General features: G+C 42.5%; 1 protein-coding gene across 1 annotated transcript in view; it reads right to left on the bottom strand.

The window, feature by feature from the left end:
• Positions 1–9,689: 9,689 nt before the first annotated feature.
• The window catches only part of TFRC (transferrin receptor), a 29,559-nt gene continuing 26,497 nt past the window's right edge, over positions 9,690–12,751 (bottom strand). Inside the window, exon 19 of the mRNA XM_079764272.1 lies at positions 9,690–12,699. Within this exon, the coding sequence (XP_079620398.1) occupies positions 12,457–12,699 (243 nt within the window). The 3' untranslated portion in view covers positions 9,690–12,456. The remainder of the gene's footprint in view (positions 12,700–12,751) is intronic.

Below are 12,751 nucleotides of genomic sequence, written 5' to 3'. Positions count from 1 at the left end.
TGCACTGTTCTGTGACTCCCGTACTAGTAGCCAGGGAGACACCTAGGGAGACTGCTCTCTCCCCACCCCACCCTCCCACCCCCGCGTTGGGGAGCTGACAGCATAATGGAGGAGAGAAGACAGTTTAGAAGCACAAGGCTCAGGAGATACAGGAGGTGCTGTAGGGATAATCCCAACCCTCTAACATGCCTGTGCTAATCGCCTCCCAGATTTGGAGCTTAAGGAGAGCTGCCCACAGCAGTGACTCTGCAGAGAAGAGGGCTTGTCAGGTCTAGTTCAAAGTGGAGGCTCCTGATGGTGCCCTTAAGAATCTCCTCTGAGAGGTGATTACACTGCGGGCAAGGCAAGGAGGGCAATTCAGGGGTGATGCAGCCTGACTCATACCTGCAAGCAGGTGCTCAGCCAAGAGTGGTGGAGGCTGCTGAGGGCTGAGCTGAAGGCTTTTTTGTTCTGTTTTGTTTTCTAAAATAGAATCATGTTTTTTAAACGACTGTTGCAACGCATTAGAAGGAGAGGAATGGAATTTAGTGGGTTTTGACTGGCTTATTTTTTCATGGGAGAAGACACTAATGGAATAGAAAATACCAGAATGCAATTTTTTGAACTTTTTATTGAAGTATACATCCAGAGAAGTCCAAAAACATGCACATTTTACAAAGTGACTATGCCCAGCACCCAAATCAAGAAACAGAACCAGCTTCTGAAAGTTCCCCCAATTGCAATCTTTAAAAGAAATGTTTTATTATATTCATCTTCTAGCATGCCGTTTGTGGGGGAGGAACAAACTTCCCTCTACCCCCAAAGCTCTTCTGGCTGGCCTAATAATCAAATAAACATGAAACAAATTAGCAAAAGAAAATAACCAAATTTAAAATATACACATGTATGGGAACCCACATGCATGAGTCAGAGACCTCACATGCACGAGAGGTTCAGAGATAGAAAGGGGGATTGAGATACATTAGCCATCCTAAGCTAGGGATGAGGGAATGCACCTTAGAGGCTTTCCCTGAAGATAAAATTTCTCTTGACCCTGAAGATAAAATTGCCTTTAGCTCACAGTAATCTACATATAACTGAGGTATAACTTGGTGTGGCTTATTCTGAACCGTCGCACTTTCATATTCACGATTTTAAATTTCCAACAACCTTCTCTGCCCCCTCCCCGGCCCCCACACAACGACAGGGATTTTTGTCTGGGAACAGACTGACACAGGCACCTAGAACACTGCCTAGCAAGAAGTAGGTGCCAACAACGTCTGTTGAATGAGAGTGCATTTCAGGTAGTAAAGGTATGGTTTTGTGACATTTTGTTTCATTGTGTATACACATGTGCACTTTACATTGAAAATGAAATCTATTTCTTTCTGTAGATCACAGCCAATAGCTTCTGAAAGCCACTGCTCCAGCTTGAGAAACTTGTAGAGGCGGCGATTCAGGCCAGAGCAATGAGCAGGGGTGAAGCAGAAACGATATGCTAATGGGATCCATGCTTCTCAAACTTCAGTGTGGTACCGAATAACCCATTGAAATGCAGACTCTGATTCAGCAAATTGGGAAAGGTATGCTGAGATTTCTGATTTGAGTAGCAAGCCCTTGGACCCAGAGATTCTCAATAATGCTGCAACGTAAGAATCACATGAGACAATTTTAAAAACACTGACGCCCAGACCCCGCCCCGGAACAATTAAACTGGAATCCCTGGGGTGCGGCTCAGCATCCAGTTTTTAAAAGTTCCCCTAGTGTCTCCCAATGCCTGAGGCAGGAGAGAAGTGAGGCGTTGGATCGGGACTGATATCCGAGCAGACAATCTGATTTGACAAAGGGCAAAGATTTCTGAGTCGGGCAGGGACCACTTGCCTCTCCGTGGCAGTAAAGGGAGGGGTATCTGAAGGAATTCTTGGGCATGAGGCTGTTTGCTAACCCAGGCCATGTTTTCCCAGGACCAAGAACAAACAGTGCCTTCACCCTATCCAGCAAGTCAGAACTCCCCCGATCTGCTTTGGAGACCAGGCTCACATGCCCCCAAGCCATTCAGACGGTTTCAAAACCTTACCAGGGCTCCTACGTGTCTGCCCCCTCCGCCCAGCTTGAGATAAAGGGCCAACTGAGCCAAGAGATGACAAACCCTGGATCAGCATGGGCTGATCAGAAAGGAATGCCATAGTCCTGGGTTCTGGCGCCCCCTGGCAGACACCTTAGCGTTGAAGTTGTTAACCAATAAATAGGTATTCGTCTATCCTGAGTCCAGTCAGTGTCGGGCAACTCATGTAAGCCATGGCCCAATATGCATAATCCAGAAACTGCTTGGGGGTGGGAGAGAGACCAGATAGCATATGAAGAACTGGCTCTTTTTATTCACCTACTCCTTCACATCCCTGAAATTGGGCTTCTCCTGGAAGTCACTGTATTAAGTTTGGAAATGAGAAGCACTCAGGGCTTACCATTAAATGGTGAGGTATTTTTTTCACTTTTGTACCTCCTTGCTATTCCTCTCTTCTTCCTGAGTATTTTATTATTTTGAGGCTATTTTAAATGGAATTGTTAATTTCCTGTCAGATTGATCTTTGCTAGTGTATAGCAGTGCAACTGATTTTTTGTGTGTTGATTTTGTATCTTGTACCTTTTCTAAATTCTTTGTTTTTATGTATAAACTAGAGGCCCAGTGCACAAAATTCGTGCACTGTGGGGGCGGGGGGTCCTCTCAGCCTGGCCTGTGCCCTCTCACAGTCCGGGAGCCCCACAATCAATCGCCCAAAGAGGTAGGCCCCGCCCACCTGGCCAGGGCTCCATGATAGATTGCTCCAAAGAGGTAGGTCCTGCCCATCCAGCCGGGGCTCCACGATTGACTGACGTGCAGAGGGTGGTCTGGGCTTCCCTCTTTGCGGTGATCACAGAGCCCCTCCAGCCCCCATCGATCACCTCACCTGCTGATGGTCTGGGCCTCCCTCTTTGGGGTGATTGATCACGGAGGCCCCCCATCGATTGCCTCACAGAGGGTGGCCTGGGCCTACCTCTGCGGGGCGCTGGTGGGGTGATGGCTGGGGCCCCCTCGACCAGTCACATCGCACCCGCCTTGGCTGGCCTGGCATCAATGCGTGTCATAGCATGGTCGTCTGGAAGGTCATTCAGACAGTCATTCTGCTGTTCTGTCGTTCAGTCAATTTACATATTATGCTTTTATTATTATAGATTCTTTAGTTTTCTGCATGTAAGATCATGTCATCTGTGACCAGATACTTTTACTTCTTTTTCTATTTGGGTATTTTTTGTCAATCCTCACCAGAGGACATTTTTCCATTGATTTTTCAGAGAGAGTGGAAAGGAGAGGGAGAGACAGAGAGAGAAACATCGATGTGAGACAGACACATCAATTGGTTGCCTCTGAACCCATCCTGACCAGGGCCGGGAATCAAGCCTGCAACAGAGGTACATGCCCTTGACCAGAATCAAAACCCAGGACCCTTCAGTCTGCGGCCAACGCTTTATCCAAACCAGCTAGGGCTACTTCTTTTTCAATTTGGGTGCCTTTTGCTTCTTTTTCTTGCCTAATTGATCTGTCTAGAACTTGCAGCACTATGTTGAATAGAAGTGGCAAAAGTGAGCATCCTTTCCTTGTTCCTGATCTTAGATCAAAAGCTTTTTGTCTTTCACCATTGCATATGATATTAGCTGTGGGTTTGTTTTTCATATATGGCCTTTTGGACTATATTGGGGAACTTCCCTTCTATTCTTAGTTTATTGAATATTTTTTAATCATAAATGGGTATTGGATTTTTATCAAATACATTTTTCTGCATCAATCGAGGTAATTGTGTGTTTTTTTCTAATAATGTAATATGTTATATTGACTGATCTTCATATATTGAACTCTTCTTGTATTCCAGGAATAAGTCCCACTTGATCATATTATATAATTCTTTTAATATGCTGCTGAATTCAGTTTGCTAGTATTTTCTTAAGGATTTTTCATCAATATTCATAAAGTAGCCGAAACCGGTTTGGCTCAGTGGATAGAGCATCAGCCTGTGGACTGAAAGGTCCCGGGTTCAATTCCGGTCAAGGGCATGTACCTTGGTTGCGGGCACATCCCCAGTAGGAGGTGTGTAGGAGGCAGCTGATCGATGTTTCTCTCTCATCGATGTTTCTAACTCTCTATCCCTTTCTCTTCCTCTCTGTAAAAAATCAATAAAATATATTTAAAAAAATATTCATAAAGTATATTGGCCTGTGGTTTTCTTTTCTTATACTATCTTTGGTGTTAGTACCAGGATAATGCTGGCCTCATAGAATGAGTTAGAAAGTGCTCTCTCCTCTTTACTTTTTTAGAAGAGGTTGAGAAAAGATGGTGTTAATTCTTTAAATGTTTGGTAGACTTCACCAATGAAGCTATCTGTCTCTTTAGTGACATTATCATTTATTCTGTATAGTTCTCCTGATACCCTTTAGTTCTAAACTCCACATCCCAAGGCTGCCTCCAGTTGGGCTAGGAGCTGGGTCTTTAGGCTGCACTATCACTGGGAGGAGGGAAGCCCGGGTCCTGGGTGCTGGAGGAAAGCCGGTGCCGGCAGCCGGGGCAAGGAAGGCCTACTCTTGCATGAATTTTCATGCATCGGGCCTCTAGTATGCATATAAGATCTTTGGTTAATCTCTTCCTGCCCCCCACCCCTCTTCCCTCTGAGATTCATCAGTCTGTTCCATGTTTCCATGCCTCTGGTTCTATTTTATTCATCAGTTTATTTTGTTCATTAGATTTCTTGTTCATTTATTTTTTCTTAAAGAATACCATTCAACATTTCATGTAATACTGGTTTGGTGGTAATGAACTCCTTCAGCTTTTTCTTGTCTGTGAAGCTCTTTAAGTGACCTTCAATTCTAAATGATAGCTTTGCTGGGTAGAGTAATTTTGGTTGTAGGTCCTTGCTATTAATCACTTTGAGTATTTTTTGCCACTCCCTTCTGGCCTGCAAAGTTTCTGTTGAGAAATCAGCTGACAGTCATATGGGTGCTCCCATGTGGGTAACTAACTGCTTTTCTCGTGCTGCTTTTAAGATTCTCTCTTTGCCTTTAACCCTTGGCATTTTGTGTCTTGGTGTGGGCCTCTTTGGGTTTGGGACTCTCTGTGCTTCCTGGAATTGTAAGTCTATTTCTTTCACCAGGTAGGGGAAATTTTCTGTCATTATTTTTCAAATAGGCTTTCAATATCTTATTCTCTCTCTTCTCCTTCTGAAACCCTCATAATGTGAATGTTGATACACCTGAAGTTGTCCCGGAGGCTCCTTACACTATCTTCATATTTTTGGATTCTTTTTTCTTTTTGCTCTTCTGATTGGGTGTTGTTGTTTTGTTTCCTTGTATTCCAAATCAGATTTGATTCTTAGAATCCTCTACTCTACTGTTGAATCCCTGTAAATTATTCTTTATTTCAGTTAGTGTATGCTTAATTTCTGACTGGTCTTTCTTCATGTCTTTGAGACTCTCACTAAGATCCTTGAAAGTCTCACTAAGGCCCTTTAAGCTCTTATTAAGATCCTTGAGTAACTTTATAACCATCGTTTTGAATTCTGTATGCCATAGTTTGCTTGCTTCCCTTTCTTTCATTTGTAATATGTTTCTTTGTTTCTGCATTATGGCTGCTTCCCTGTATCTGTTTCTGTATTTTATTTTATTTATTTTTAATATATTTTATTGATTTTTTACAGAGAGAGGAAGGGAGAGGGATAGAGAGTTAGAAACATCGATGAGAGAGAAACATCAATCAGCTGCCTCCTGCACACCCCCTACAGGGGATGTGCCCGCAACCAATGTACATGCCCTTGACCGGAATCAAACCTGGGACCCTTCAGTCCGCAGGCCGGCGCTCTATCCACTGAGCCAAACCAGTCAGGGCTGTTTCTGTATTTTAGGTAGAGCTGTTATGTCTCCTAGAATTGGTAGAGTGGCTTTATGTATTAGGTTTCCTGTAGGGCCCAGTGACTCAGTCTCCCCAGTCACCTAAGCTGGGCACTCTAGGTGCACTCCTGTGTGGGCTGTGTGCACAGTTTTGTTGTAGTTGAGCCTTGATTGCTGTTGGCGTCACTGGGAGAAATTGACCTCCAGGCCATTTGGCTCTGAGAACCAGCTGTGCCTACAATGGAAGAGCTGCTGTGCAGAAGACACACCTATGGAGCAGGACTTGCTTCAATGGGGCTTTGGTGCTCACTGAGTCTGCCCCTTGAGTGTGTCACTTGTGGATGTGTAGAGTTGTAATCTGGTATGGTCTGAAGCTGTCCACCGGGTGCACTGGCTCTGGGACCTCCCGGGAGGTACAAATTCAGCCACTGCCTGGGGCCACCGGCAGGAGCTACAGAGAGATCTGCAGATGGCTGCTACTTATGTTGAGCTAGGAAGTGCCTAGGCAAAGCCCAACTGTGAAGCAAGGCAAGGTGGTGGGCCTTTTATTGATAGGTTTGGGGCATGATAATTCCAGCTGCTGCTTAAGATATTTTAGCAAAGTCTGAAGCCTGAAACAGGACAGGCCATTTATATGGGAAAGCAGCTGCAAACAGCTTGGGAAAGGCTGCAAACTGGATGGGGCAGGGTCTCAGGGAGTCACCTGGGCAGAGCACACAGTGTGGGCCAAGCTGATGGAAACTCAGCTATGGCTGCCAGTCAGTTCTACAACAGGGGAGGTCCCAGCACAGGAACAACAACCCCTGTGAACACCCCTGTCTGGGAGAAAGCTGCCCCTGAGTTCCTGCCCCAATGCCAGACAGTCCAGTTCCTCCTCAAATGTCCCTGGATTCCCCCGAAGCCACCATCCAGCCCTGGAGCTTAGAGGAAGCGCAGGCCCTTTAAGTTCATGCGCAGTCCCTTTAAGAGGAACACCTGGGACTCCAGCAGCCTCTGTGTACTCAGCCACAATCCCTGCTGGTTTTTATAGCAGTTATGGGGACTTCTCCTCCCAACTCTGGAATCCTGGTCTAGGAGTCTGGTGTGGGGCTGGGACCCCCTGCTTCTCACAGGAATCTTTGGAGATATCCCTCCAGATTAAAAAACGCCACATATGCGTGTCAGACCAGCCCAGTCCACTCCTCTGCCCCTCCTTCCAGGCTCAATGTGCTTTCTTCTTTACTTCTCTACTTGTAGGATTTCCATTCAGCCAGATTTTAGGTGGTTTTGAATGATGTTTGTTCTGTATTTCCGTAGTAATTTTAATGTGATTGTGGGAGGTGGTGAGTACCAGTGTTAACCCATATTGCCATCTTTGGCAATGACATTTTTGGCAATGACTTTATTTATAAAAATTTTTTTAAAATTAATCTCAGAGAGGAAGAGAGAGAGAGAGAGAGAGAGAGAGAGAGAGAGAGAGAGAGAGAGAGAGAACAGTCCTGCCCCAATGCAAAGACAGCCAAGAGAATGAGAAGATAAGCCACAAATTGTAAGATGCATATCTGATAATGGACTGTTATCCAACTATGCAAAGACCTCTTAAAACTCAATTTGCCCTAGCCATTTCAGTTTAATTAAAGCGTTGGCCCATGCACTGAAGGGTCGCAGGTTCGATTCTGGTCAAGGGCACTTATCTAGGTTGCAGGTTTGATCCCTGGCCCTGGTCAGGGCAAGTGTGGAACGCAACCAATTGATGTCTCTTTCACACTGATGTTTCTGTCTCCCCCCCTCCTGTCCACTCTCTCCCCCCTCCCCCCGCCCCCCAAAACCAAACCAAAACAAACAAAAAAACTATGGAAAAATATCTTGGAATGAGGGTTAACAAAAAGAGGGCAAAAGATCTCGACATCTCACCAAAGATACTTGCATACAAATACATGAAAACATGATCAACATTATATTATCAGGGAAATGTAAATTAAAACGAGATACTATGAAGCTAATAGAATGGCCAAATCCAAAAGTGACACCACCAAATGCTGGCAAGGAACTTTTAAAATATATGTTTTTATTGATTTCAGAGAGGAAGGGAGAGGGAGATAGAAATATCAATGATGAAAGAGAACCACACTCCCACTGGGGATTGAACTATGACTTCTTGTTTCATAGATCGACACTCAACCACTGAGCCGGTTCCACACCAGCCGGCCTGGTGAGGAACTTTCATTCATTGCTAGTAGGAATGCAAAATGCCACAGCCACTTTGGGAGTGTTTGGCAGTTTCTCATAAAAGTAAACATACTCTTAAGCATTTGATCTAGCCTCTGCATTTCTTGGTATTTACCCAAATGAACTAAATATTTATGCCTACATAACAACCTGTACATGTTTATAGCAGCTTTATTCAGTTGCCAAAATTTGGAAGCAAAGAAGTCCTTTAATAGGTGAATGGATACACTATGCTACATCAAGATAGTTATTTATTCAGCACTAAAAAGATGAGCTATGGCCCAGCTGGCATAGCTCAGTGGTTGAACATTGACCTATGAACCAGGTCATGGTTCGATTCCCAATCAGGGCACATCGAGTTGCAGGCTCGATCCCATGTGGGGTGTGCAGGAGGCAACTGATCAATGATTCTCTCATTGTTTCTCTCTCTCTGAAATCAATAAAAATGTATTTGAGGGGGGGGGGAAAGTTTAAAAAGAAATATCAAGCCATCTATGAAGACTGAAGGAACCTTGAATATATATTACTATGAAAGAAGCCCATCTGCAAAGGCTACAAACTGAGTCCAACTACAGTATGGAAAAGGTAACAGTCAAAAGATCAGTGTCTAATTAGGGGTTAAGAGGGAGGGAGGACGAAGAGGCAGGGCAGAGGACTTTCAGAACAGAAACTATTCTGTAATGGTGGATACATGCCATCATACATTTGTCCAAACTTATAGAATGTACACCAAAAGTGAATCTCAACGTAATCTATGGTCTTTGGGCAATGAGGATGTGTGTCATTGTAGGTTCACTGTTGTAACAAATGTACTATTCTGGTGGGAGATGTTGGCAGTGGGGGAATCTAAGGGGTGGGGTGCAGGCAGAGAATATATGGGAATTCTATTTTCTGCACACCTAAAACTGCTTTTTAAAAAAATCTATTTTAAAAAATGACAACTCGAGCCCTGACTGGTTTGGCTCAGTGGATAAAGCGTTGGCCTGCAGACTGAGAGGTCCCAGGTTCGATTCCGGTCAAGGGCATGTACCTTGGTTGCGGGCACATCCCTAATAGGGGGTATGCAGGAGGCAGCTGATGGATGTTTCTCTCTCATCGATGTTTCTAACTATCCCTCTCCCTTCCTCTCTGTGAAAAATCAATAAAATATTTAAAAAAAAATGACAACTCGCATGCGACGGGGTAAGGGAGGCTGGGGGAAGATGAATGGGGGGGGGGAAGGATATATGTACTACTATACGTAATACTTTAAACAATAAAAAAAAAAATGACAACTCAGCTCTCTCCCATGCACCTTACCTCCAAGGAGCACACCCATGCCATTCCCTTTCTCCTTCCCCCACAGGCACGGATATCCCAACCTCTAAGGAACCCCATGAGACTTGCAACCAGTGGAGAAATGGGCAGCTGCAGTGCATCCTGGGCTAACCCCCTGAATCTGTCTCCAAGGCCCCCTTTCCTCTGACTTCCCAGTGAGCTAAAGCAGCCTGACCATTGGCCGTCTGTGTCTCCCCTCCTCCCCCCAATCTGCTCCTTGTTTGGAATGTGTCTTCAATAAACCCCTTTACACACAAAAAAGAAAAGACAACTCAGTGTTCAAGCATTTTATTACACAAGATAAGGAATATCCACATTGTTGCACATACCAGCTTGTATACAATTATGGCATATCATTTGTTCACAGGATATAGCTGAACAGTAGGTTGAGAAGTTTAATTAAGCCATCGTTAGCCAAGTAAAATTTCAAGAACATTCCAAGAGGAAACACAGTAAAGGTTATACAAGTTCTAGAATAGTGAATCATCATAGTTCACTCCTTTAATCCTTTACCTTAGAAATGTATTCATATCTATAACCAGAAAAAAATATGAAGACCAGCAGGTGTCACTAGTCAAATATACATTTCATTCAGGAATAGTAAGCCTTTTACTACCTCTTTGAATGGTAATAACTCCACCTTAACCATAGAAAGAGTTTTTAAAAGCAATTTACTGCTGTAAAATGTATGCCCATTATTCATATTATGCCTTGAAGTCACTGAGCTTTTATTAAAGTATGATAAAGCATGATACTCAACCAAGAATCCCAGCAATGACCTTTTTACTTAGCTACACTAAATATCATTCAAGATAAAACACTGTAAAGACTAAACAGACCGAGTAGTGAAATAATTCAGTGAGGCTGTAATAATCCAGATCTATTATTAACTTAGGTAAGTGACACCAAGTTTAAAGAACCTTAAGAGACCCTATGGACTTTTTCTTAGGTGACAATATTGAACTGCCCAGATAACAAACAGCTGATTACCTGTTTCAGTAAAAAACAAAGTCTTTACTCATGTAGTCTCAAACTTATTTGTTCACATCTACATTTAACTTATGACCACCATATACTAATAGGTAGGTAGGAAGGTAGGTATGATCAAAGATCCTTTTGCTAGCCGGCTCCCCACACCCTTCACTCTCCTTCTCCCCCGCCCCCTCCGACCCCCCCTTCCCAGACCTCCTATGCAAATTTCCCCTGCTTTAAACTGAAAGGTCAGTTCTGGATTCAAGTTTGAATGAACTAAGGTTATGAGATAACATGCATGTAGGGGATAAAGTTAAATTCATTTGTCAATAGCAGACATTATAAATGTGTGCTACTATTCCACTAAACAGAAGACCCAGAGAAACCACAAATGTAACATAACACCACATCAGGTTTAAAAACAACCTTTGAATCAACAAAAAGAATCTTGAAGGAAGTAGTTTTATTTTACCATGGTTGAATTTACCCACCAAATGTTTAATGACCACAAAATGTTTCTGCAACTAAAACTAAAAGATAGAGCATTATAGGGAGCTAGAAATATATGTTAGATACTAACGATCTTCAAGCTTTTAAGATGTCATTGCATGAAGAAAATTATGGGAAACACTGTTCCCGATAATTACGTACACCCTTAGTGTAACATATGGAGATCACTGTCTCCGATATAAACACTGTGGTAGGCAAAAACTACCTTGTTCTTTATGCATTATGGAAGACACTGCTCCCGATAATGTTAGGTTTGTGACAAAGGTACTGGAAATTTTGCAAATTTTGAATTCAAGTTACATTTTGGATAAACTGAGCTGTAAAATTTTGCTTATGAGTACTATCACAGCCTTTAAGTGAAATTAATTTATAATTTGGTCACAACTTAGTACTTTAGGGAAACTACCATTTTTATCTACTTGGCTAAATAGAAGTCTAACTTGATTAGCAATCCCTAATTAAATTTAAGTCTCTAATATTTAGCTTTAATTTTTTATTTGAGGCTGTTTTCTAAAACAAGTATTGACCATTATAAATGCAAAACTTCCAGTATCTGTTGGGTTTTATTAGCAGATGCTGCTTTTATTTAAAAAAACAAAACAAAAACGACAGTATAACTGTCATAATTATGGAAGGCACTGCTTCCGATAATTATCTTCTATAAAAAACCACCATTTATAGTGAACTCTGTCACTGATAAATAAACAATAAATATCTTGAGCCAAAATGATAGGAAGCTTTTCCAAAAAATTAACACTTTGACCAAAATTTGGCAGTGTGTTCTTTAAAGTCTGACAAACTGAGCTTGAAGTTAAACACCTAAAACTGGTTCTTTCAAAATATCTTGGAAAAAAACAAAACAGCTAAACAAGGCTTATGCGGGAAGGGACAGAAGGAAAGAAAATATACTAGGTCTTTGGCTTCTGGTCTCCTCTCTTTATAAATGGTCTTGAGGTTAACACATTAAGGCCTTGCTCCTGCAATAAACAGTTGAACTTTATTTTATGCAGCTAAAGGACCTCATTTAACAAGAAAAGAAGTCCCATCTCTTCTGAAAGTTAACTGTTTCACCCAGGGATGAGGAAACCAGCTAAATCCTTAAAGAAGGCATAGATCTCACGTGGAGAATAAGGTCTTACAACCTGATATCTGCTATTTAGCATCAAATGAAGATGGAGGATTACACTAAAAGACCATGTTTAACCTTCAGCAGATATCACCTTCCTCCTCCCACTCAAGAGACATCAGTGTTCATGTCCTTAGGATTTAGAGCAATAGTTCATGTAACTGGTTCTGACTTTTTTATAACTGTAACAGAAAAGAGGCAGTTACCATTACAAAGCACTTAAAATTCTAGAGAAAAACATTCTATCATGAACATTTTTCAGTGGTTATTCATTTGAACAGGAACCTACCCTGTATTAAAAGCTGCTGCCTAAAGACATCTAGTAGTACCAAGATGAATGGGTAGAACTTTAATATTAGGTTTTGTAGCCCTACTGAAAATTTAGCACAACCAGCACAAGTCACAAGTACCCTAAGTTAAGGGTATCACATTTAAAACTCATTGTCAATGTCCCAAATGTCACCAGAGATGGCATTTGCAGCTTCCTGAATAGTCCAAGTTGCTAAAGCCAACTGGTTTCTAAACAGTGTTTCATTAAAAGCATTTCTATCTTTTCGACGCAGTTTTATGTGCTCCAGTAAAGCCGGGAGAGTGTGAGAGCCAGAGCCCCAGAAGATGTGTCGGAAAGGAGCATCTTTTGGAGATACATAGGGTGAGAGGAGGTTATATTCCACCTAAAAAACAAAACATACAAGAGCGCTGAGTGTTAACTTTGGTTGTGAAGAA

Source organism: Cnephaeus nilssonii (genome assembly GCF_951640355.1).
Source record: "Cnephaeus nilssonii genome assembly, chromosome: 3".
Taxonomy (NCBI): Eukaryota; Metazoa; Chordata; class Mammalia; order Chiroptera; family Vespertilionidae; genus Cnephaeus; species Cnephaeus nilssonii.
Note: the sequence above shows the minus strand (reverse complement) of the source record. Positions and strands in the feature narration are given on the sequence as shown.